The sequence below is a fragment of the Podarcis tiliguerta genome, assembly GCF_965153285.1.
Source record: "Podarcis tiliguerta genome assembly, chromosome: 1".
Lineage (NCBI taxonomy): Eukaryota > Metazoa > Chordata > Lepidosauria > Squamata > Lacertidae > Podarcis > Podarcis tiliguerta.
In genome coordinates, this window is record NC_139534.1 from 69354910 (window position 1) to 69380934 (window position 26025).

General features: G+C 41.0%; 1 protein-coding gene across 18 annotated transcripts in view; it reads left to right on the top strand.

Annotated features, from left to right (window-relative positions):
• MICAL2 (microtubule associated monooxygenase, calponin and LIM domain containing 2) overlaps window positions 1–26025 on the top strand; it is a 139926-nt gene that overhangs the window by 43123 nt on the left and 70778 nt on the right. For 13 of the 18 annotated variants that reach the window (XR_014505905.1, XR_014505906.1, XR_014505907.1 and 10 more), the window contains exons 3-17: window positions 431–638; window positions 1673–1789; window positions 2428–2529; window positions 4801–4956; window positions 6620–6720; window positions 8246–8503; window positions 9529–9644; window positions 10496–10622; window positions 11117–11207; window positions 11327–11474; window positions 15160–15359; window positions 16354–16460; window positions 20630–20686; window positions 21794–21943; window positions 24919–25029. Coding sequence is in view for 13 of the 18 variants with exons in the window: in XM_083417204.1 (XP_083273330.1) it covers window positions 431–638; window positions 1673–1789; window positions 2428–2529; window positions 4801–4956; window positions 6620–6720; window positions 8246–8503; window positions 9529–9644; window positions 10496–10622; window positions 11117–11207; window positions 11327–11474; window positions 15160–15359; window positions 16354–16460; window positions 20630–20686; window positions 21794–21943; window positions 24919–25029 (2049 nt within the window). In the remaining 5 variants the exon portion in view is untranslated. The remainder of the gene's footprint in view (window positions 1–430; window positions 639–1672; window positions 1790–2427; window positions 2530–4800; window positions 4957–6619; window positions 6721–8245; window positions 8504–9528; window positions 9645–10495; window positions 10623–11116; window positions 11208–11326; window positions 11475–15159; window positions 15360–16353; window positions 16461–20629; window positions 20687–21793; window positions 21944–24918; window positions 25030–26025) is intronic. The other 5 variants (XM_083417211.1, XM_083417212.1, XM_083417213.1 and 2 more) reach the window with 1 other exon arrangement.

Genomic DNA, 26025 nt, shown 5'->3' on the forward strand with positions numbered 1-26025 from the left:
TCTGAAAAGAAGAGCCTAGAAAGTTCTCTAGAATTAAGCCAAGCCTGTTTTGCATTTTAATTATTTGTGTTCCTTGCCCTGCCTTTTTCCTTAAGGTCCCAAAGAAGGTTACAGGAGAACAATCAGCCTTAAATGGACTAGTTAACCAGTGTAAGAATATTTTGACCCTTTGTCTTGTTTTTATTTGTTTGGGACATTTCTATCGCACATTTCTTTCATCATGGAACTCAGTGGAAAGGCTGAGTCCGAGAACACAACTCTGAATTGATTGACCAATTTCTGATTAAGTTTGTTTTGGACTGAATGTATGAGAAGATTTCTCAAAATCGTCTCCTGATTGTGGAGCATCATGAAATAAAATCGTATCAAAACATCTATAAAATATTTTCAGATATCTTAATATATTAAGCTTCTCTGTTTCCCCCTGCAGTGTTTGATTGTTGGAGGTGGACCCTGTGGTTTGCGGACTGCCATAGAACTTGCCTTTCTAGGAGCCAAAGTCGTCGTTGTGGAGAAACGAGACACTTTTTCAAGAAACAATGTGCTTCACCTCTGGCCTTTTACTATTCATGATCTTCGAAGCCTAGGAGCAAAGAAATTCTATGGAAAGTTCTGTGGAGGATCCATTGATCACATTAGTAGGTATCATTCACTAAGAATGGACATTGCATGAAAGTTCAGTGTGAATACATCTCTAGCTACACGGCAGGAAAATTGGCTGTAGCTCATTACACAGCTGTGTGCAGACACCTTCTGTTGAATTCATTTGAGCTTTTGCAGGGTTGTAGCTCTTCTCCTGATATGGTATACCAGTATATCACAACAGATTTAACCGATGAAGCCTGTATCCACTGTAGGAAACAGCCCATGCTGGGTATTTTTGGAAGAAGATGAAAGAAATGTTTCAGTATATAGAGAACGGAACATGGCATCCCACTCCTTTTAGCAGGTGTCCCCTACCCGTATTCTTAGCAAGTTTCGTATAAATTGAACGCCAACACGTTTCTTCAAATTTTCAAGAAGGTTAAGTTGACAGCCCTCCTTTTTCAAATTTATGTTTTATTATTTATTTATTTATATCCCATCTTTCCTCAAAAACCTCAGCTCAAGGCAGCTCACAGAAATTAAAACAATGGATAAACCAGATAGCTGTGTGTGAGAGAGAGTTGGTGTGGAGTGTTCATGCTCACTTTTGCCATGGCCGCTGCTGGTTTGTGGCTGTTGGACTGAAAAAAGTTAGCTATATATTTTTTTCTATTTCTTAAGCGCACAGGCACACACACACAGACACCGAAATAAGCTGAGAGAGCTAGTGAGTTGTGATCAGCATGGATTAAGGTACCACCTAATCATTTTTTTAAAAAAACATATAATTATTCTAGTTAAATCTCTTTCTCTCTGTGTATTGCAGTTGCTTAGATTTGTACATAGTGGATTCCTTGTATCCTTTTACACTGCTGGTAAAGTTATCCAGGATACTTTAAAAAAGAGAAAGAAAACCATGAATTAGCAAATCAGTTGGCTAAACTGAAAATAGCAACATTGGAGTGCTTTTCCTTCTGAAGGCTTTCACTGTATTAGGAAACAAGTATAACTGCCACCGCAGTGAAACGTACGTTCAAACGTTGACTAATGCACATCCTAAAATAACCATATTGTTTTTCTTTTGCAGGTATTAGGCAGCTTCAGCTCATCCTCTTCAAGGTTGCACTTATGTTGGGAGTTGAAATCCACGTGAATTTAGAATTTGTGAAAGTTTTGGAACCTCCTGAAGATCAAGAAAATCAAAGTACGGCATGACTTTCGTTAAGAAAAGTATTGCACAGAAATAAGGCGATCAATTTAAACCTTAAGGAATTGGGTATTCTGCTTGGTGTGAGTGAGCGCATTTAATTTAAATCTGTTTGGTCTCTTTCTCTTGGCATTTTGGCTATACCTTGTGCCAAATAAACTTCAGTTCAGTTTGTTTGGATGGAGTTTGAATGTTTTCTCCAATAAGGTCAAGGATACCTGGAGCAAGGCTTTCTGGGCAAGAGGGTGATTGCACTGCCTTGGTTTTGCTTCCACGGCTAGAAATTCTCCTTCAAAATTAGTTGAAAGCTTAATTTTATTTTAGCAACTTTTAACTTAAAAAAAATATGTTTAGCTTCCATGGTCCACCTAACCTAGTATGCCTCACTCTGTAGAAGGGCCCCTTTCCTCAGAGCAACAGGCAGTGACAATAGGGATGTGAACTGGGGTTTAAATATGCTGCCCTCTTGCTACCTGAGGTAATTTTCTCAGTTTACCTCATGGTAGGGCTGGTCTTTGCATGGATTTCTCTCGTGTTGCTTGGAGCTGATACATGGAGCCCAAAGGTGTTGACAATGCAGTTTGAATTACCCACTGTTTGACCACTTGTGTGGCTGACTGACCTACTGCTTTCAGAAATAGGTTGGCGTGCTGAATTTCTCCCAATGGATCATCCTTTGTCAGAATATGAATTTGATGTCGTTATTGGTGCTGATGGCCGCAGAAACAGCTTGGAAGGTATGTTGTAAAAGTTGTAGCAAAATGCCTACTTGTTTTCTTACTACAGGAATGGCAGCAGAGTGGGATAATGACTGGTTTTAAATTACTGCTTTTTTAGTTTTTTACAGAAAAGTTACATTCTTGCTTTTAAAAGTCATTTTATTGTCATATATATTGCTTTTATTCCACTTGCATTCAAACAGAACCAGAGCAGCTAACAATGTTTATAAAATGTGGCATTAAAAACCAAGTTAAAATACAATTCATAATAAAATACAATAACAGAAGTGTATCACATTGTGCTTGTGGATTTTTTATTTTATTTTTTTTACATTGTGGAATAATACCTGACACAAAGGTTTCATGGTTTTATCAGGAACGGCACAAGCAGTCAACAATGGCCTACATTTTGTGTTGTAGGCCATGTGTATTCAAAATAATAATCACCTACAGTGCCTGCTGGGGATCTGATGAAGATGTCTGAAGGAATAATTAGGAAGATATGATTTTAAGAACAGTCACTTAGGGCAAGGATTCGAGGAAGAAGAAACAGCTGAAGGAAAGGAATATTCTGTTGCAATAGCTACAAAATAATAATTAGGGAAAATTCCAACCCTCTGAGTCGGCTTCTTTCAATGAGACATTAGTTGAGCAGTTCTTGCTAGCCATATCACATGAACCAACCTAGTTAAGTATGTACTCCCATTGGACTTATTAGGTGATTTTTTAAAAATTGGTTTATCAAGTAATACTAGACTGCATGTTAGCAGTTAACCGAATGATTCTTCTGCTGGGAGATGCACTCAGGCACAATACAGCTACATGTGCAGCCCAACTAAGGAGGAACATTGATACTTATACTGAGCAATAGGGTTGAGAACTTAGTGGGACAACTTTCTGTGGCAAATGTCAGTGAAACACCAAAGGCAGTGGGAGTAGATGCCATGGGGAATTGTAGGACCCTGGTGCATGTCTGTTTCATTTTTGAGAACATGAGTGTATCTCCTCTCTGCCTTTATACACTTAGGAAACATTGGTGCACTGAACCTGCTGAATAGTTCTAAGGGGTTCTTAAGCCCAAATGACTCATGAGGCTCAGTTGTATTCCATGTCTCACCACTGGTGAGAAACCAGATGGGGGGGGGGGGCATTTTGTGTGGGCAACCAGTAAGGGAGTCAGGCAACTCTGTTGAGTTGTTGTTCTTCATTCCAAAAACAAAAACACTTGGGACAGGGGGAAGAATCATGCAGGTGAACATCACGAGAAGTTTGGGTCCCTGTGTCATGGGAAACATGACTCCCTTTATGGGGGCCGATGCACATTACATTGCATACCTAGTCCACAGCATCAGTGTTTTTTAAAATTAACACTGAATGTGGACTTTAGGACTGCAACATGGAGAAAAGGTTTATTCCCTGTCTCCGCGCATGAGACTCCATGTGGAAAAAAACCTCATCAGCACCCATGCTGCATGGGGTTATGCAGAAGCAAAGGAAGATAGACAGGGCTGGTTTCAGATGGACTGGGCAGAGGATGGAAGAAAATGGGCAGAAATGGAAGCACAAAGTGTTAAGCAGGAAAGGGGAAGCTGTGGACCTGCAGGTGTTGTTGGACTCCAGTTCCCAGCACTCCCAGCCACCATGACCAGGAATGATGGGAATTGTAGTCAAGCAATGTCTCGAGGGCCACAGGATCCCCATCCTGGCTGTTAAGTGGGTTGTAAGTACAGTACAACGTTTACAAAGGCTTTGAAAGATGAAAATATGCCTGTGGTGGAAAAGGAGAGGAATTGAGGTTTGGCAAGATGACTAACATGAGGAATCTGCCTTGGGTGATAAGGCAACTACTTTGTAGCAGGTGTGGTTTCAACTAATAAACAGGTAATAAGGGAAGCAGAAAGGAGGAACGTGAAATAGTTGAAGCAGGATATTATTATACAATGAATCAGAATTTGGCTGGGATAATTGAATGAGGAAAGTGCGCACAGTAGCAACACCGTAGGAGTTGATGTTAATTTATGATCCTCAAAAACAATATTGGGGGGGGGGGGAATGAGCTTTCTTCCAGACAGGTACCAGAAAGACATAATTTTGGACTGAGAACCATCAACCAGCTACTGCCAGAAGTTTGTATTTTTACAGTTATTAGCTAAAGGTTGAACAAATGGCTAATTTAAAAATTGCACTGTGACAGAGGATGCTTTTTGCTTTACATCTTAAACTTATGAAAATACTTTGGTTAGAGATGAGCAGCAGATGAATGATGGTTTGGTTGCTTTTCTCTGCAAGGCTTTAGGAGGAAGGAATTTCGTGGAAAGCTGGCGATTGCAATCACTGCCAACTTTATAAACAGAAATACAACAGCAGAAGCTAAGGTGGAGGAGATCAGTGGTGTTGCTTTCATCTTCAATCAAAAATTCTTCCAGGATCTGAAAGAAGACACAGGTGGGTTATCTGATCTTTTTTCCCCTCCATGGCAAAGGAAAATAAAGAATAATAAGCGAACCTAACTCACTAGCAGCTCTGTACCAGTTACTAAATTGAGTGATGGCGATTACTTGATTTCAGACTGCTGAAAGCAGATACAGTAGTACCCCAGGTTACATACGCTTCAGGTTACATACGCTTCAGGTTACAGACTCCGCTAACCCAGAAATAGTGCTTCAGGTTAAGAACTTTGCTTCAGGATGAGAACAGAAATTGTGCTTTGGCGGCGCGGCAGCAGCAGGAGGCCCCATTAGCTAAAGTGCTTCAGGTTAAGAACAGTTTCAGGTTAAGTACGGACCTCCGGAACGAATTAAGTACTTAACCCGAGGTACCACTGTATATTTATCCTTATCCTTCCCCAGTTGCATCTCTTACATGAAGTTTTGTAATGTTTTTTTCTTAAAGTGTACAGAAATATTTTCAATAGCACAGATTTTTTCCCCCTGAGTACCTAAGGCCTGTGTGGTGCGCATGGAATTTAGCCAATGTTTTATGGCTTGTTGTTGTTTTTCTTGCTATATGATTAGCTATATGCTGCTTGACTCTGTTAACTCAGCTGTTAACTCTGAGCATTAAAGAAACATGATCCATGACTGACCGGTTTTGAACTGGGTCTGGCCATCTTTCAGCCCAATGTACCTTTGCAGTATCAACTTCCTGTGAAAATGCAGTTTAGGAACCAAGAGGAAGTCTCTTGTTGTTGTTGCTGCGGCTGCTGTTGTAAATATATCTCAGTTACTCATAGTCATTTTTGGCATCACTGTAGACATTTATTAAATGTACAATTAGGAGCCTAGTAGATGTGAGCAAATTCAAACCAGTTAGAGCTAAGTAGAAGTGTAGACCATTGTTTTGATGACCTTTATAAAAACTATTAAAATACACAACTGGAAATGCTGATTAGCTGCACAGGAGCTAATTCACAGTATTCTTTGAAATAAACATGAGAGGGATACAATTTGGCTGTGATCCACCTGCATTGGAGTTTTGAAGTAAACAAATCATTACAACTGTTCTGTGCTCCTAAAATAAGGAACAGGTTTATGCCAAATGTTGAGTAGATAAAGGAGAAATTTGCACAGCTATAAGCCTGTCTGAAATTCAGAATTGGCACCTGAGAACCTGCTGTTTGGTATGCAGGTAAGATCTGTTGGATCAACAGGTGCCAGGGGCAGAGCCTTTTTGGTGGTGGCCCCACATGTTTAGAACTCCCTTCCTAGGGAGGTATCTATGGCTTTGTAATTACTGTTTTCTAAGAGAATGTATAAGGTGGAAGTCGTATAAGGTGGGAGTCACCTAACAAATATTGTGAGCAGAAGCGATGTTCAAGGGCTTGCACAGTGGGGCTTTTCCTCATCTTCTCATTCTGCACTCCTGCAAAATTGGGTCAGGGATCAGGAGAACCCCACACACACACTCACACGCAGCAGAGCATGAGGAGAGGGAAGAGAATTATTTCCTCTGGCAAGCTGATATGCTTGTGCAGATTGTACGTTTGTAATAGCATGACATTTGCTTGCAAGCTCTTAACCACTGCTGATTTTAATTATGGTTTAAACTGCCATTTGTTGAATGTATTGTGTTTCTGGTGCTTTGTGTGTGAAATATCTTTCTTCCCTAGGAATTGACCTGGAGAATATTGTTTACTATAAAGATAGCACCCACTATTTTGTGATGACTGCAAAAAAGCAGAGCCTTCTGGAGAAGGGCGTCATAATCGATGTAGGTATTCAAATGTGGGTTAAGGCCTTTCTATCATATGCTAGTTTGGAGGGAGCCTATAAACCACAGTTTCCTTCTTCAGGTGTCACAGAAAGCTGTGGTTTAAGAAAGGTAGTTTCACTTACCCCAGGGGCACAAGAGGAGAGGTGAGGAGGGAGCATGCCCTTGGCTAGTATCCAACCCGATAAACCATGTAATAAAAAGGTAAAGGTAAAGGTACCCCTGCCCGTACGGGCTAGTCGTGTCTGACTCTAGGGTTGTGTGCCCATCTCACTTAAGAGGCCGGGGGCCAGCGCTGTCCGGAGACACTTCCGGGTCACGTGGCCAGCGTGACGAAGCTGCTCTGGCGAGCCGGCACCAGCGCAGCACACGGAAACACCGTTTACCTTCCTGCTAGAAAGCGGTACCTATTTATCTACTTGCACCCAGGAGTGCTTTCGAAGTGCTAGGTTGGCAGGCGCTGGGACCGAAAAAAGGGAGCTCACCCCACCGCGGGGATTTGAACCGCCGACCTTTCGATCGGCAAGCCCTAGGCACTGAGGCTTTTACCCACAGCGCCACCCGCGTCCCGTAAACCATGTAATAATCCCAATCAAATAAACCTTTAAATATATAAGTATCACTCACACTTTGTATTACCCCAGGAGTGTTGAACTTACATCCTGCAGACCAAATGTGGTCCACCAGGCCATTTTCAGGAAGCCCCACCCACCTGCCCTATACCAGACACTGTATGTGAGTGTGTAGTGGTAGGACTTCAAAAGAACAAGCTCAAAGCTCCCAGTTGTTCCTTGGATCCAGCAAGGTGAGTTCCCACCAGTCCATCAGCTGATGGGTGGATTGCAGCACACTATTGGGTACCCTGAATTTCCTCCTTCGAATCATTGTGGTTTGAAGGAGGAGCATAGAGGAGAGATCATTCGAAAGCACACTTCCATTCTCTCATCAGCTGATGGGTGAATCTGATCTTACCTTCAATCCCTTCACCTGGATTTAGTGTGAATAAACAAACATGCAGGTTTCCAGGGGGGTGGTTATGACCACGACTCCACCCCCAGTTCTGCTGCTGCTGAGCTCCACAGGGCTAAACCATGGTTTGGCTTAGCATTACATCCAATCCAAGCCTTGTATTCTGCTTTCCCCAGACAAATCATGAGTGGTTAGCCGAGATCAAACCTTGGCTCTGGGCTCATGGTTTATTTGGCATGAGACACACAATGGGGTCAGGTTCAGACATAACTAAACCCAACCATGTTTTATCCCTAGGTATCATGACAGCAAAAGGATCCATGGTTTAATCTAGTATTGCGTGAAAGCCAGATCATGGTCTCTAAACTTGACTTAAATATACTGAGTAACATAAGATAAATATATCAATGCATTGTTAAAAGAAAGAAGTCAGAATATAACCTGAATCTTATCGAACCTTCAGTTCTTCCCATGTGGAATATCATAATCTTTTTTGTGTAGCAGTCGTGCGAACATCCAAAGGTCTCTAATGATATAGTTTTGTCTCCCAATGTAGGATTATATTGATACTGAAATGCTACTCTGTGGGGAAAACGTAGACCAAGACAATCTGCTGTCCTATGCAAGAGAAGCTGCCGATTTTGCAACTGATTACCAGCTGCCTGCCTTGGATTTTGCAATTAATCACTACGGTCAACCAGATGTAGCCATGTTTGATTTTACTTCCATGTATGCCTCTGAAAATGCTGCATTAATACGAGAGAGACACAGACACCAGCTGTTGGTTGCTCTTGTTGGAGACAGTTTACTAGAGGTAGTGTGTCAGGGAAGTTTTTAATATGTGACATTTTAGTGTATTTTTCATCTTTGTTGGAAGCTGCCCAGAGTGGCTGGGGAAACCCAGCCAGATGGGCGGGGTACAAATAATAATAAATTATTATTATTATTATTATAGTTGTCACCCTTTTTTAAAAAAATAATGTTTAGGCAGGTGGCTTTTTTGATACCATGGAATACCTTGGAGATTTTAGCAATTACATATTCAAAGCTGTGCAGCCATGAGAGCTTGAAACTTATTTTTTATTTAAAAGCTGTAGTTCCAGGATCTTACGTAAATACCATGGCTTGCACCACATCATAGTGAGTTTGTTAATTTTAAATAATATGGAACACAAAGATCTTCGTTGGGTTGTATCCAGTGCTCCACACACATAGTTCTGCTGACCCAATGGGGCTTCAGTTTCCTCTCCTTATCTCCATGCACCCACAAATCTGCTCTGGACGTTCCCCCAACTCTCCAGAGCTGATTGATTGGGGGAGTGGGGTGGGGAGCTGGAGGGGAAAAGAGAGGGAAAGGAGGCTCCATCATGCACATGGAAGTTTGTTTCGTCAGCAGAGCTGCAACATTGGAGAGAGTCCATTGTTCCCAAGAGAACAGAAGTAGGATTTGAATTTTGCCTGTTCAGGCTACAATGAAAAACAATAGGTTTGATTTAGACATGTTAACTCACATCAGTGGAATCCCTTACATTCTCCCAGCAAATGGATATAGGCCCTGTGGATCTAGAGCTTTTTACTAACTCTCCTACATTCTGTGGGCATTTGTCTCTTCCATTTGGCAGGATGACATCATATGTGTCTTGTAAGTGGATACTTTAACCAGTCACCACATTAGGGAACATATTGATTAAATGTTTTATGCCAATATGGTGGAGTTGCTGATTTGAAGTATCTAAGAACAGTTTTCTACCATTCTGAAGAGCACAGTTATAGCTGTGTGGTCATTTCAGAATGATCATGATGTTAGATTTCATCTAATATGTTGATGTTATTTCACAGCCGTTCTGGCCCATGGGCACTGGTTGTGCAAGAGGGTTCCTGGCTGCGTTTGACACAGCTTGGATGGTGAAGAGTTGGGCCCAAGGAAAGCATCCACTTGATATCCTTGCAGAAAGGTTGGTATCTCTTGTTTGTTCTTCCCATGTATTACAGTGAAACCAAGCAAACTTCGATTTTCCTGGGTTGATCCATGTTATTTATTTAAATTTATGTACTGCTTCATTGTAGAACGGCATCAAAGTTGTTTACAAAAAAAAGTGAAACAGTAAAATCGTTATTAAAAAAAATTACAACCATAATTTAAAACACTCAGAAAGTCAAAACCAAAATAGACCAGACTAAGGCAAATAAAAACTCTCACAAACATTATGAACATCTGGGTAGGCATGTCTAAATAAGAATGTCTTCAGCAGGCTTTGTGTTTTTCTGTTGTGAAGAGCCCTGGGGTCTTTAGATGAAGGGCAGAATACTAAATAAGTAAGTAAGAATCAAAGAGCCGCTGAGGATTTATTAAAGAATGGCATTTTGTGTGTTGGGTAATGAAGGCAAGAGTCTGGACTTAGAGAAAGGGCATATAAGGGCTGAGAAAGCATGTTTGTGGATGACAAAAAGATAGTATAGTCATACGTGGAATCCTCACTGACTAATAATGATTGGGTGAATCTATACCCGATGCTGTTTTGTGGTTGATGGAGCTGCTTCTTTGTGTGAAGGGGGAAAAACCAAAGCCATATGATCTTGGGTGATGTAATCTTATTTCTTCCTAACTATTTTCCTGCTTGAGGAAGACATACTTAACGTCTGTCTCAGTTGTTCCCACCCCAGTCGTTTATCATGTTTAGACAATGTGTTCAAGTATTGTGTTCGACATTCTAAATATAGGCAGGGAGCACATAAGGTAAAGAAAACACTGTAAGATAGAAAGCACACACACACACACTTCCAACCTTTTGTTTTTACCTTCCAGAGAAAGCATTTATAGGCTCTTACCTCAGACAACACCTGAAAATATCACTAAGAACTTTGACCAGTACACCATTGATCCTGCAACACGTTATCCAAACTTGAACTCAAGTTGTGTTCGACCTCATCAGGTAAGTTGGGGTACATGAGAAACGCCTGTCTCCTGCTAAGTTCTACTCAAGAGCAGGCCAATTAAAATTAATGAAGCTTAGTTACATCTGCTAATTTCAGAGGGTTTACTCTGAATATGACTAACATTGAATACAACCCACAAGCTCTAGAAAGTAGTGTGAATGCTTACCTATGCTCTGTGAATGACTGACTTTTGTAGAAAGGTCAAGTCACTCAACCTCCAATTCCCTAGATAAAGTAATGTTTGTATAAGCGAAACATTTGAGAGATTTGGAGATACAGACCCAATTAGGATGATCACATCAGACTTTATAAATCATGGTGGTCCTGGTTTATATTCCAGGTTTGAGTCAGACATTTTGATAACCTTTCATGTTACTTGATGGGAAAATGTTGGTATGACAGGCCTATTTTGAGTCTGAATAATTAGCAGATTGAGAATTCAGGGTTGTTACAGCAAGTATTGTATTTTATGGGGTGTGTCTTTCCTTAGGTGAAGCATCTTTACATTACAAATGAGCTTCAGCCATTCCCTCTAGAAAGAGCAGACTCCATTAGAAGATCAATTGGACTTTCAAGACATGGTATGAAATGCATGTTTTGTTATCATGCTTTTTACATCCTATAAATGGTGAGGGGAGGGGAGATTTGTAGCTTTGGACAAGTGACTATACATTTATTTTTTTAAAATCTGCTATTTCAGAATCTGATATAAGGCCAAACAAGCTTTTAACCTGGTGTCAAAAACAAACAGAAGGATACAGGAATGTTAGTGTCATGGACCTCACTACTTCATGGAGGAGTGGCCTTGCCTTATGTGCAATTATGCATCGCTTCAGACCTGACCTCATGTAAGTTCTTATGTCTTTTATATGTGTAATGCTAGCTAATTGCAGGTTCTGCCACCTACAAAAGTATAGACTTGGGTAAAGCCAATCAAAACAGTGACGAGAGTTTGTTTCCCTTTTTAACATCTTTCTTTTGCAACTAAGCATGTATTTGCTCGTTTTTTCCTTCATGAATGTCCTTGGCTCAGTACAAAAAAAAGTAAAAATGCAAGGTATACAGTTTCCAAGAACTACTACTTGAGATTTTAACTGTATCGTTTTTGCTTACTTTTGTCGGAGTTGCTTTTTTTTTTTTAAGCAAGAAACCGCTATAATGCTTTGCAAATATACATGGGAAGATGATATTTGTGGAAAGCAGAATCCTATAGCTTAACTAGGTCTGTGCCAGAAGGGCTCACTGCAACACAAAACATTCAGGATATATACACTACCAATTCTTGAATTGGTATTGGATGACCAGCTTGATATGACTTGTTATGATGTTAAGGATCTGAACCCTGGGGAGACATCCGACAGTTGGTTCTATAGGTGTTTCCTTGCCGGTTACGCACAGAGTAGTGTGCTACACCTTTACCTTCACCAGGCCCTTCAAGAATGAGTATTCATTCTTCTACTGATGATTTGGCCAGTTTGATTTGCCAGGGACTTGGAAGCATTGTTACAAATGTAGAACTTCAGATTTTAAACCCTTTCTGGAAGCTGTCTTTGTATTCCTGCCGTGACTGGATCAACTCCCAAGTTGGGAGTAATGCAGAAACCATGCAGTTAGTGCCATATGGGGTTTTTTTTTTGGATAGCCTGAACAAAGGATGCTTTAAAATGTGTATGTTAAGCCTCAAGCTCTGTTTTGTATTGTTACCCAAGCCAAAGAATGTGATCTGCCTAAGTAACCTTCTGCCCAGATTAGGGGGCAGCGGAAAAGAAGTCAGGGTGGCCCTACATTTGTTTTGAGGTGCAGACAGTGTCACAAATATCTGGCACTACTAGAGAAATAGTCCTTACTAGCAGATTTAAACACTGTACATCAGGCATGGCCAAACTTGGCCCTCCAGCTGTTTTGGGACTACAACGCCCATCATCCCAAGCTAACAGGACCAGTGGTCAGGGATGATGGGAGTTGTAGTCCCAAAAGTTTGGCCATGCCTACTGTACATGATTGGATGGAGGTGGTTTTGTGGTGTGTGTTTTTTTGTCTTACTCCTATGAAAGTACACCTTAGAGTTAAAATGGCTGCTTCAGTAAGTAGCCACAAACACCTGAGGACTAACTGGAGGAGGGCTTCACTGTTGTCCCCCTCCCTCTCCTGTCTTTATTGTTGCTGTTGCTTGGTGCAGGAGCAGCCAGGGGCTTTCTAAATTGCTATGCTCTTGGACTTGATGGCAACACTCCTTAATTCTGAAGGCCTTCTGACAGTTTGTTGAATCTCTTTCTGTTCTTGCTTTCTGATAGTGCTGACAAGGCACTTAGAAATGTCTGACTTACCTTTTCCCATGGCTTTTATCACCAGTGTGACAGGGAATGGTTGGAACCAGCAAATGGTAAATGCATCTCTTTAGGAGATAAGGTATGGTGCTGCTAGTTGCCTTGAAGGGGGCAGTAGCGAAGTGGAAGTGGTGAAGGAGGAAGTCTCTTTGACACTAATTGATCTGTCTGGCTGCAACCTGTTTGGGTTAAGGTGCTCAAGCATGTAATTATTCCTGGATGACAGAGATTGCCCATTTCAGTCGTTATTTGGCATGGCTTGTGAGCTGAAACTGCTTTGGTTGATGACATTTGTTGAGAGAGGGTACAGTCTAGCTCTGGCTAATTGATATGGACTTCTCATTGCCTATCTCATGGACCATGGTATACTATTTGTGTGGCCTGTCCTGTTGAACATGGGAGATGCTGTGCTCAAGGATTTCCATTTCTGTTTGAGGGGTTGAAAGTGGTATGGAGTTTTCTTCTTCATAAATCCATTGCATTTGTTATGGTGCTCTGCAAAGTTCTGTTCTGCCCACCATACTATTTAACATCAACATTAAACTGCTAGGAGAGGTTTTCTGGAAGTTGGGGTTTAGGTAGCATGAGTATGCTTCTGCAGTCTCACTCTGCCTTTTTCATCTAATGTGGTTAAAGCTTAGATGAGGATGTCTCACTCTGAATTATCCATAGTGAGATGGATGGGGCTTAGTATACAGAAGTTGAATCCAGATAAGAGAGGGGCACTGTTGGTTGGTGGTTTAACCAACCAGGGATGTGGAACTCATCTGCTATTGGATAGCATTGCAGTCTCTCTCAAAGATCAGGTTCACCGCTTAGGGATCTTCTTCAATCTGGCGTGGTTTGATTTATCAAGTTACATGTTGAATATCACCAGCTGTGTTCCCTTCCTGAAAGGAAATCATAAGTATAATGACTAAATCCTTTGAAAGGTGAGGGGAATTCATCCATGTGTAATAGAGCTCAGCCAATGGCATTTCCTTGTTTTCGGAGCTTAATTCTCGGGCTGTAAAAGTGGAGAAATATTTGCTGCAGTTTTTGGAGGTGAGCTGGAGAAATGGTTAAAAATCTTTAGGGGCGGAAGATTTACACTTTGATTTGACAGTAGTGGATGCTCCAACCCTGGCTGCCTTTTAAAGACTTTGCACCACTGTGGCAAACATGCAGTCCTAGTGTGCTTCAGGACCATTTCTGATTCCATACCTGTGTGGAAGGATGCAGCATCACAAGATAGCACCTTTTCGGGGTCTGTGCTGGTGGCAACAAGGATTGGTATTCTTTTGAAAGGAAGAATATAGCCTTTTCCTACCCCCCCCCAATAAAATTTGACTGAAAATGTTCATCAGATTGGGGGGGGGGGCAGAGCATTGTGTCCAGACATGCTGTTGCCATGTTGCAAGCATCAACCTTCCCTGCTAGCATTTGCCATGTTTGCACCAGGGACAGAAATACTTGCAGGTATCCCCCACCTCAATTCCTGTGATAGGAGTTTCAACATATTTATAGTTTGGCACATGTTGTTTCATATAGGTTTTTTGAATTGTGAATTGGTTGTCGTTGTCAGCAGAGAGGTGACCCCCTGTTCCGCTCACAGAGCTACAGTTTCCAGAGTTGGTTTAACAGGCAATCCCTCTTCCCAGGGGCTCTGGAAATTGTAGCGCTGTGAGGATAATCGGTTTCTCCTAGCAACTCTCAGCACCCTTTACAAGCTGTAGTTCCCAGGAGTCTTTGGGAGAAGGCATGGTTGTTTAAAGTGGTATGATCCTGATTTGAATGCCTATTGTGGATGGGACTAAGCCACAATTCAAGGTTGTTTCTTTTGCATAAGTGAGGATTGAAGATGAGATGGCAACCTTTCAAGGCCCACCCAGTGAGTTGAAGGCTGAAGTGTGATTTGCACCAAGGATAGCACTTGGCTGATTCCTAGACCACACATGTTCAGTTTTGCTCAAGGAGGCAACTTTTTCAACCGAATGGAAGTATTTAGATTTAACTAAATCGAAGAGCTTGGTTACTTTCATGTGTTGTTTGGTGGGGGTGCCAATTTTCCTAAACAAAATTTCTCTGTGGAGGATTGCAGAAGACTTCTGAAATGGTTACTTATAAAATGTTTCCGAAATAGAAGATATGATTGAAGGACAGGGCAGGGGAACTAAAATCTCAACACTTCTGCAGACTGATGTGCCCCTCTTTTTGAATCCCCAAGTGACTTTGACTCCCTGAATGAAGAAGATGCCGTTGGAAACAACCAGCTGGCGTTTGACATTGCTGAGCGAGAGTTTGGAATTCCCCCCGTCACTACGGGGAAAGAGATGGTGGCTTCTGGAGAGCCTGATAAACTCAGTATGGTCATGTACCTCTCAAAATTCTATGAGCTATTTAGGGGGACACCTCTGAGAGCTGTGGGTAAGTCAATCTAGGTTGCTCTTAAGTCTTAAGAGAAGCCAGCCTTTCACTGTTTTACAGCTTGCCTGATTGACCCTGAAGCCGAGCCAAAGTTTGCCTTGCAGCTCCAATATAACTTGCTCTGGAATGTCCAACTGTAATAGCTGTGTTCTGTAGTTATCCCAGGCTTTAAAAGGAAATGGGGGTGTAATGTCTAATATTGTGAATGGCTTATGCTGCCTTAAACGTTTTATCTAGAGCTGGATGACATGGTCATTGCCATTCATCTGTACTTAGTGTCGCTGTAATGTTTCACACAAAGTTGTTGGTTTTGCACTCGTTCACTCCATCCTAACAAGTAAACAAAACTGACTTATGTACCAGGCACCAGGGGTGCTGGCACATGAGGTTTCTCAGTACAGTGGTATCTGTCAGTACCATACCAAAAAGAGAGAGACATATTCCAGTCAATCTTCCACATGGTCCACAGCCACCAGGATTAGAAAGATCTTCCTCCATTCCACCAGTTAAGGGAAGGGAAGTGGTGATGGGAGTGATAGGCTGGAAGACATCTTCCATATTGATTAACATCTGAACTAGGGAAGAGCTAGGGCAACAGTATTTGATCTCTTAGATTACAAGCTGCTGAAACTTTTATTTACAGGCCAGGTAATACAAATTTCCGTGATGTTTGCTAGTGAAAAAGACACAATGGGGAAATCTTAGATTGGCTTATAGGCAAATGAGTGCAATCTCAGGTACACTTAGCTTGAATAAGACCCATTGAATATAGTGATGTTAAAAATTTGATAAATAGGAATAAGATTGTGCTATTTGGCTCAGACAGTGATGTTATTTTAAAATATAGTTGAGCAAAATAGAGCTTTTTGCATTTCAGGGTTAAATTTCAAAACATGCTTTATTAAGAGGAGTATTTCCTTAGCCTAATAAGAATGTTCCAGTTGCTGGACAGCATACTTTATATTTATTTCTTTATTTATCCATGTTTGAACAGGTGCTACGGATAAGCGAAATGGAGAAAGAAAGGATCTTTGTTCAGCAAAATCATCCAACTTCAATAACTACATGAATTTAACTTTTCCAAGGAAGAGAATACCTAAAGTAAGCATCCTATAACTTCAGTAGCTCTGTCCTTTTAAAAAAAGCAATTATAAATCAAATTAATAGATGCTTGTGTTCATCAAAGAGATATTAGTTATGATAGCCAAAACAGAATTTTGTATTCGGAGACATTATGTACAGTACAGTACTCAGCTGGCCTTTGGTTTGATCCAGCAAAGCAGTTCCCAGGCTTGTTTGCAGAATACTTTCCTCTAGAAATTCACTGCAGCATTTGTGGGTGGTGAATTGGGGGAGGGATTATGGTCAATTGGCAGGGGAGTTATTTGAAATTTTAGAGATCTTACTTATTAGGGGCAGTCGTTACTGGCTATGTCTTTGCCGAAGTGGCCTTTGCTAAAAGCTTCTGTAGCAGCAGAGTTCCTCTCTGGTTTTCTGTTGGTACTTAACCCCACACATTGCCCCATTGGACCGTGAGGCCACAGAGAGCTTCCTTATATTGAGCCAGATCATTTGTCCATCTAGTTAGGTGAGATTATCTTGGTTATTTACTGGGCCAAGTAAGATAAACTTCATTGTTTTTATTCCAAATGTGAAGTTTCTTCAGCATGCAACAAAATGTTCTGATTCAGTAAATTTGTTTTCGTCTTTCTGTGAGGGTATTATTTTTATTGTGTCAAATCAAATGCACACTTTCCTTTGCTTTAATTTCCACTTTTTTCGGGTTAGAATTTTATTATTTTCTGTTTTCGTGGCAATCTCAGAATGCAAAACTGAGACTTAACCTTAATGCTGGAAGAGAAATGGGTAAAATGTCTCTGTTGTTTTAAGAGGGTCATGGATGAAGCAGGAAAAGGTTAGGAAATATTATTTTGCCAACTTATAAAATCCTTGTCTGCATTTAAAATTACCTCAGCTGGGTCTTTTGAAACACACTAAATTGTTCTAGGAAGAATTTACTCAGAACTAAGTATAAGATCATTCTTATGTTGCCCATTCTATAAATAACATCCTCAAATCATATGAACACTTAGCTACCAAGCAGTTACCTCATGCCCTTTTTAGGAAACAGCATTTCTTCGCTCAGCCATGCAAACAGAGCTGGCACATTTACTCAACAGAAGCCTAACTGACAAAAATCAAATTTTCCAGGAGAGAAAGAATACCACACCCTCTTAAAGCAAACTTCCAGCAGATTGTTTTGCTAAAAACTTGATACGGTATTTTTCAAGGTGTCACTTAACAACTTTTTTGTTCATGGACAATTCAGTCGTTACAACACTGCACACTTCTGTCCTGTTTATATTAGTGCTGGACATTGATAATAACCCGAATTAAAAATTCATATTTAACCCATATTCATTACCCCCCCCCCCCAGTTTTCTTGTTCTTAACTGGACAATAAAAATGTAAATAATATTGTATTTATTAATTCAGAGGGCCTAACAGAACTAATTTGGAGAAGTTATTCAACTAATGGCACAATGTTAACAGCATTTGTTATACATAGGGGGAAATGTTTCTACCTGTTCCACCTGCAGCTTATCTCTTTGTTTTTATTCATTTGTTAGCAGCAAATCTTTTCTGTACTGTAGAAAGATCTGAATTTTCTAATTCCTATGTCAGTCATATTCAGCAGTAAGGAGAGACAGAAATCCATTCACCAAAGACTTCTGTTCAAGACTGCAGATAAGAAGTGTTCTATTGTCCCGTGAGAGGGAACGTACGAACTCCAGCAGAACAAATTGTGCCACCGCAGTGTTTAGTCTTGTTAGGCTGACTAATGCTTACACCGAACACGATGCTTTGTTAGTGAGAGCCGGTACTTGGAAGACGTAGTACTTAACATACTGTCATCCGTTTCTCTTTCTTTGGGATCAGCCCAAAAGTTAGGGTTGAGATCATTCTTGATTCCTTACTCCATGATTTATTATAAGCAGTGGAAATGTAAAAAGGAAGCCCTTGCTTCTTTGATCTTGCTCTCTCCCTCCGCCCCTGCTCAATGCCAGCAGTGCAGATTACAAGGCTGCAGGCTGTGGTTGGTCTTGACATTTGCAGGAACACAGACACGTTACATATTTTTTTCCAGCAAAAATGTTTGGTGTGTTTTAAGAAAAGAAAATTGAAACACGATACCAGTCAAGCCAGAGCCTATAACATGTTTGTTGGGTGCTGTAACGTTTTGCTCACCAGTTCGTATAGCAGATAATTTCTCATGTCTGCGAATTAAATCTGTAAATTCATGCAGGCCCTGAATCAGGCAGCACTGGAGTTCTAATCCTCTGAGCTCAGTTACCACAACTGAATGATGTGCTTAAAAGTTATGTGTGCTTCACTGCCACAGTACATTTTGCCTCCGAAGTCCTGCCTAAAGCAACACACTCAGATGCTTTGTAGCATTAGAAAGCTGAGGAGTCTAGACTTCTATAAGCGTTGGTTATTATGAAAGCATTTGTTATGTAATTCTGACTCGTTTGAAATAACTCTTGGCTTTGGTCTGAACTAATGTGTCTGAGGCCTCTGGCGTAGCCTTTAATCCACTGACGAGCCTCAGACAAAGTATTTCTCCCAGCTTTTATTTCCTCCATTTGTAAAATGGGAATTGTTATGGGAGTTATGTGATTTCAGGGCCTTATGGAGCTGATCACATAATGACTGCAAACCACTTTGCACATTTGAGCTGCAACCCTGAATGCAGCACATGCCCCCATTTATTTCAGTGGTACAGAAACACTTGCAGAATTGCTGTGATACCATAAGCTTCTTGAAGGCATATCTAGCCATTGTCAGCAAACTGAATGCCAAGTTCTTATTTCATCAGTCTGGTATAGTGGCTAGTGCTGGCTTTGGTTTTTGGGAATCCATACTGAAATATTGACTTAGTTAGGCAGTTCAGTTGGTGACCTTGTTTGCCCAACAAAACCATCCTTTCCAGGTGTTTGCAAAGCTAAAATCTGCTGAAGACTAGAATGCAAATGGTTTAAAATTAGTTTATGCATAAGAGTTATCTTGACATTAATTCATAATGAAGCACCAAGTATATAGGATCAGCCTATGTTAAAGAAGAAGAAGAGTTTGGATTTGATATCCCGCCTTTCACTCCCTTTAAGGAGTCTCAAAGCGGCTAACATTCTCCTTTCCCTTCCTCCCCCACAACAAACACTCTGTGAGGTGAGTGGGGCTGAGAGACTTCAAAGAAGTGTGACTGGCCCAAGGTCACCCAGCAGCTGCAGGTGGAGGAGCGGAGACGCGAACCCGGTTCCCCAGATTACGAGACTACCGCTCTTAACTGCTACACCACACTGGTTACAAGGAGGAATTGAAGGACAAGTTCAATGAATTTGTTGCACACATGCCTAATGCTACTTGAGAAATCTCAGATTCCAGCTGTCCCCGGTGGAATGTGCTGTTGCTCAAATTTGACTTTCATGATACCTGAAAATGATGGTCTGATTTTTATCGATAATTTTTTTTTTGGCTGCTGTGCTGGCCCTAGGTAGCTATTCTGGAAGTAGATAGCCTAAAGCTATTAATGAGGCCTGTTTCTCAAGGAACAAATATGTTTGGGCAAAATTAAATGTGACTGGGCATCCATGTTTGTTTTAATGTCTGGCCATTTGTGTATACTAAAAGGGGCACATGGATGAAAGCATTTGCAATATCTGGTCTTCCCATGGCTTCAGGCAACTGTTCTCTGTTCAGTTTACTTTTGGTATTTAAGCCGGCTGGGGAGAAAAGTGCCTGTATGACAGAATAGTTAGGCAAGGGACGGGGAGGATTCGGATCTGACCCCATCCACCCCACTTTTTATGTGAATGGAGAGACAGGAATAAGCAACGTATAATAAGCATCGCTGCCTCATCAGGTCTAGCTTGGTTTCTCCCAGATAACATTTTGCTGAGGATAGGGAGATGCTTATGGAAATAGCAGAACAAGCCTCAGCTAATTTTTATGATGACTGAAAGTGGCCTGGAATGAGTTCTGTAGACATATGTCAGTGGAAACATTTACAAGCTTATTTAGTAATTAAATTAAAGCTAGTGCCTAACCTCAATTCCTCGGTCTGATCAACCCATTCATTTTGTCACTGACCAGTGAATTTAGTTTTGTGGGATGTCTTCATTTTAGCTGCCATTCTCTGTTAAGTTGATAGATTCTGAGTGTGTATGCCATTGTGAATGATATGTTTTGCTTCCTCCAATTGTTTTTAGGCAGAAGAAAATGAAACCAGTAAAAGGCGACGTAAAAGTCTCATTAATTTTGAAGAGGTCAGTACTAATTGTCATGATTGAATTTGCTATTGGTATATGGTTTTAACTGATCAACAGTTTTAGGCAAATCAAGTGTCCTGATCTATTATCCTTAAGTCTTTAATGTATAACAATTGAAGAAAAAAAGAAGGTCTTCCTTTCATATTTCCTTTCATATTTGCAGGCATCCATATTAAATTGACTTCTGTTTGTTTAAATGATTTTGGTATAAGAAGCTGCAACTGAATTCGCAGCCTGGCTTCTGTTGAAGATGTCGACCTACAGACGCAATGTCTGACAGGCATTGCTTTAATTTCTCTCCACTATTCTCTAAAGATAGAATCTACATTATAGATTATATACATGCCAAAAAAGCTCTGAGCCATACACAGACAAGGGTGTGTGGGTGTGTGAAGTTACCTTCTTCATCAAAAGTAAAAACCAACCAACCATGCTATTCCCCACATTTTAAAGTGGGAGATGGGACCAGATGCCATGCCTAGCACCTTATTATCCCCAGTCTACCTTCTTTTGAAGCCTGACTTATGAACGAACATATATATATATAGAGAGAGAGAGAGAAAGTATGTTTCCACAGGCTGCAGTCTTTATAGGCTGAACATAGGGAAAGTAAAGCAACCTTCCATTTTTCACAGGCTTTCTGCTTTCTTCCATTACTTGCCTGTGTGTCTCAATGCATGACATTGATTGAGTGATTGATTAATTAATTAATGGCATTTCTATCCCACCTTTTTCTCCAAAGAGCTCAAGTTGGCATACATGGTTCTCCCTCTCCTCATTTAATCCCTACAGCAACCCTGTGAGGTAGGTTAGGCTGAGAAGCAGCGACTGGCCCTAGGTCACCCAGTGAGGGTCATGGCTGAGTGAGGATTCGAACACAGTCATCGGCCCACATTCATTTTATCTGAATTTAAAATCTATTGGGTCACCCCATTTCAAATATAATGTTGAAGATCCTATTTAAATTTTAAAGTTGGTTTTACTTTTCATGCATTCAGTGACACTTCTGTGGCCTGTGTACTGGTCAAAATGCCATATTAGACTGTCGCTAACCTTCTTTCTGAAGTGGAGCATATACATTTTCCTTCAATTGTTCCATTGCAGTCTTCAAGTTCTTTGAATCGAGGTACGAATTCTGGTAACCAGCTGGGGGACTTGAAAGAAGGAATGAATCAAAACAAAGTGAAGTCTATGGCAACTCAGCTCTTAGCCAAATTTGAAGAAAATGCTCCCGGTCCTTCACTACGGAGGCAGGTGAGTAAATAATAATTGTAAAATTCTTCTTTGAAAATAGGGGTGAGTTCTTTCTCATGAGTAATCAGCTGTTATGAGCAACATGCCTAGAGCCCAAAGCCTGAAATACTTAAAATGAAAACTGGTAGTTGGAGCTCTTTGGATACTTCACACATGTCATATCCACACAGTTGTTTGAGTATAAGGAGATAATTCACAGCCATTTCTAGTCAGTAGTTTTGAGGAAGCATTTCCTGGGTTTGCACAAGAACAGTTCTTCTGGGCAGTGGAGTTCCATTTAAGCTTCAGAGTGTCCACATGCGTAGGAAATGGCTAGAATGATCATAGGCAGCACAGACAGGGAAGGCTGCCTACAGGTAGTTATAGTAATTGCAAGATGTGGGAGGAAAAGAAACATCCATTTTGCATTTCCTGTACCGTGGTACCTTGGGTTACAGACGCTTCAGGTTACAGACTCTGCTAACCCAGAAATAGTACCTCGGATTAAGGATGAGAACAGAAATCGCACGGCGGTGGCACGGCGACAGCAGGAGGCCCCATAAAGTGGTACCTCAGGTTGAGAACAGTTTCAGGTTAAGAACGGGCCCCTAGAACAAATTAAGTTCTTAACCCAAGGTACTACTGTATTTGGGTGGAATGACCAAAGGGCCAAAATGAGTAGCTCTGTTAGGGTGAAATGCAAATGGAGTCACTTTAGACACTAGAAAATCTGATATTATTGGTAATGTCCAAGTCACTGTCTCATAACTGGATGTTAGGGTAAAATTATGTAATAATACTGGGATATTGTAACAGATTTTTGTTTTCATGCTGCCTTGAGTAGTTAACAACTTGGGTTCATTATAAGTCAATAAAAGTTCAATTGCAGGTAGTATCCAACTAACATAGAGTAGACCCTCTGAATTACATGTGGAAATGGCTTTTAAAGGTTTTTTATGTATTGCTTTCAAAGGTATGTATACCTCCACAGTGACGTGAAGGCCACAATCTAGATAACTGGGTATTCCACAGACCTAGATGGTTTTGATATATATTTCACTGAACAACCCATGCACTGGTTAGCAAACTGCTTTGGGGCTCAAGACTTTCAAAGAGTGCTGGTGGTTAAACAAAATTAGTAGCCCTAGTGAGCACTCTGAAATTTTACACTGCACCAAAATGAGCTAGCTTGAATAACATTTAAAATTCGACAGAAACCTATGTACATGTGTCAGGCTATTTGCTGGACATACCGTATTTTTCCGTGTATAGTAGTACCTCTAGTTACGAACTTAATTCGTTCTGGAGGTCCGTTCTTAACCTGAAACTGTTCTTAACTAGAGGCGTGCTTTTGCTAATGGGGCCTCTTGTTGCTGCTGTGCCGCAGGCACATGATTTCCGTTCTCATCCTGGAGCAAAGTTCATAGAATCATAGAATCTTAGAGTTGGAAGAGACCACAAGGGTCCAACCCCCTGCCAAGCAGGGAACACCATCAGAGCACTCCTGACATATGGTTGTCAAGCCTCTGCTTAAAGACCTCCAAAGAAGGAGACTCCACCACACTCCTTGGCAGCAAATTCCACTGTCGAACAGCTCTTACTGTCAGGAAGTTCTTCCTAATGTTTAGGTGGAGTCTTCTTTCTTGTAGTTTGGATCCATTGCTCCGTGTCCGCTTCTCTGGAGCAGCAGAAAACAACCTTTCTCCCTCCTCTATGTGACATCCTTTTATATATTTGAACATGGCTATCATATCACCCCTTAACCTCCTCTTCTCCAGGCTAAACATGCCCAGCTCCCTTACCTCAACTCGAGGTAACTCTTCCATGTTAGCAGAGTTTGTAACCTGAAGCATTTGTAACCTGAGGCATTTATAACTCGAGGTACCACTGTATAACACGCCCCCTATTTTGGGGGACTCAAAATTAAGAAAATGGGGGTTGATTGCCCCCATGTATAAGATTACCCCCCCTTTTAACATTATTTTTTAGTAAAAAACAACAACCCTAGTCTTATACACGGAAAAGTACGGTAAATAGTTATGCTGACTTAAAAGCTGCCTCCCTTATTCTGAGCTGGAGTTGTTCTCTGTACATAGGACTTGTGGATGTTATGCTGTTAGGCTTAGGGAAAATGTTATGCTTCTAGCAATGGGAATGGTGCTGGCTATTCCTTCACATAGACTGAGGATGGTGCTTATGGATAAAGCATTCAGGAGCTGTAACACATTTGTAAGTTGCTTAACACTTAGATCATCTTGATCACATGGTGAGTTATAGTATCACAATTGCACTTCTTGGCCATTGACATGAAAAAAAATGACACAACCAAGTAAATTCACATGGTAGGCAGTTAGCAAACTTTAAAGAACCCTTTTGTATTGGTCTCCCAAGGTTCAGATCTGAGCTTTTGAATTGGCTCCGACTCAAGCTGATCATGCAGCAGACCAGATCCTGAATCTACTTAGACCCTTGCTAGATTTCAGTGTGATAGCTATACAAAATCGATGTGGGCTACATACACGAACCTTGTGGGGTTATTATTTATTTATTTAGTTATTGTGCAGGTAATGTTTGCACTTCAGATCTGCCTTCCTAGTAAGTCCACAGAGCATACAAGCCAAAGAACATGTTTAGTAACCACCACTCACCACATATAACATAAGTAATTTGTGGCACAAAGATGACTTGAAAATAATGAGATCATCTCCTATTTGCACTCATGTGTGCAACAACTAGTTTGCCTGTAGCTTGCTCTTTAAATAGTCGCATTAAATGGTGCATTTCACATACTGTTACATCTGTGGGTGTCAAAAGTACAAACTGTGGTACGGTAATACATTCCAAATGTGTCTTGCAGAAACCCTAACAAAGCACCTTTATTAGCCTTCAAATGTGTTTTCTCATTTCTTCTGCCTCATACTGTCTTTCAATCCTGTTCCCAGTCTTCATTAGATATTCCTTTATCTCCTTGAACTGTTCTGCTTTTTACATTTAAGGATCTAGTAGATAAGCCAGCTTTGCACCTTTCTTCTGACCCTCCTGTAAATCCTCGCTTTGCTAAACCCAAGGAGCCAACCTGTAAGCTGCCACCTCCACCTAAAAGTCAGGTAGGAATTCACTAGGGAGTGACTGTCAGTTCTTTCTAACATTAAGGCTGCAAAGCATGGTGGGTAACATCAGTGAGAAACATCAGGAGCATAGAGATGCTTAGCTGCCTTTTAAAGTCTGCTATTTGAAAGGCGAATGTGAAGAATGAAGGGAGGTGAGATCGCATGGGGCTTTGCTGCCATCTTTAGACTTTAATGAAAGGCCTGGTTCACACAACCACCATAGCATGTTGGTGTATGGGTTGATATGGTTTCCACTGTTGCTTGTGTTGCACTGCACTTCACACTGAATCATAGTTTACCTTGCCTTTTTAAAGTAGAAGACGTGTGGCAGTTTTGCCATTGGACAAAGGCAGGAGACGATATGCTCCAGTTGTAGCAATACTATAACAAATAATACAATAGCAAAACCCCATAGCTCCTAACAAGGCAGAGCCCAACACATGGGTAATACTAATTGTAAATGATAGCATGTGTTGGTTTCTAAAGCCTGGGCAAAGCAAAGTTTAGTGTGGCATATTTTGAAGCATGCTGTCTGTTATAATACTTAGGCAATTAAAGGTTTTGTTCCAAGGGATGTCTTTGGTATGGTTCGTTGACTCAGAAGCCAATAAAAGATCTAGAGCACACCTTTGGGAAATGTTTAGAAATAAACACAGTTAGCCTAGTTTCCCAAATCCCCTGAAAGAGAGTCTTGCGGTTACAGCTGTCTGAAGAGTTTCCCATGCATTTTGACCTGCCTCTGAGCCTCCTGCTTTTGAATTGCATTCTGGGCTTGGCATATGCCACAAACCAATATGGCTTGCTAGAGAATGTGAGCTTGATTCCCAAATTCTCCACTTCTGAGGAAGAAGGACAAGTTCAGCTAGGCCAACATGGGCATTTTGAGCTGATTATAATCAGTTGTGAATTTTAGATTCATTCCACTCCCCCACCTATGCATATGTGCACTCTCTAGAGGCAGGCTTATAAACTTAAGCATGGGTAGCTGTGTTG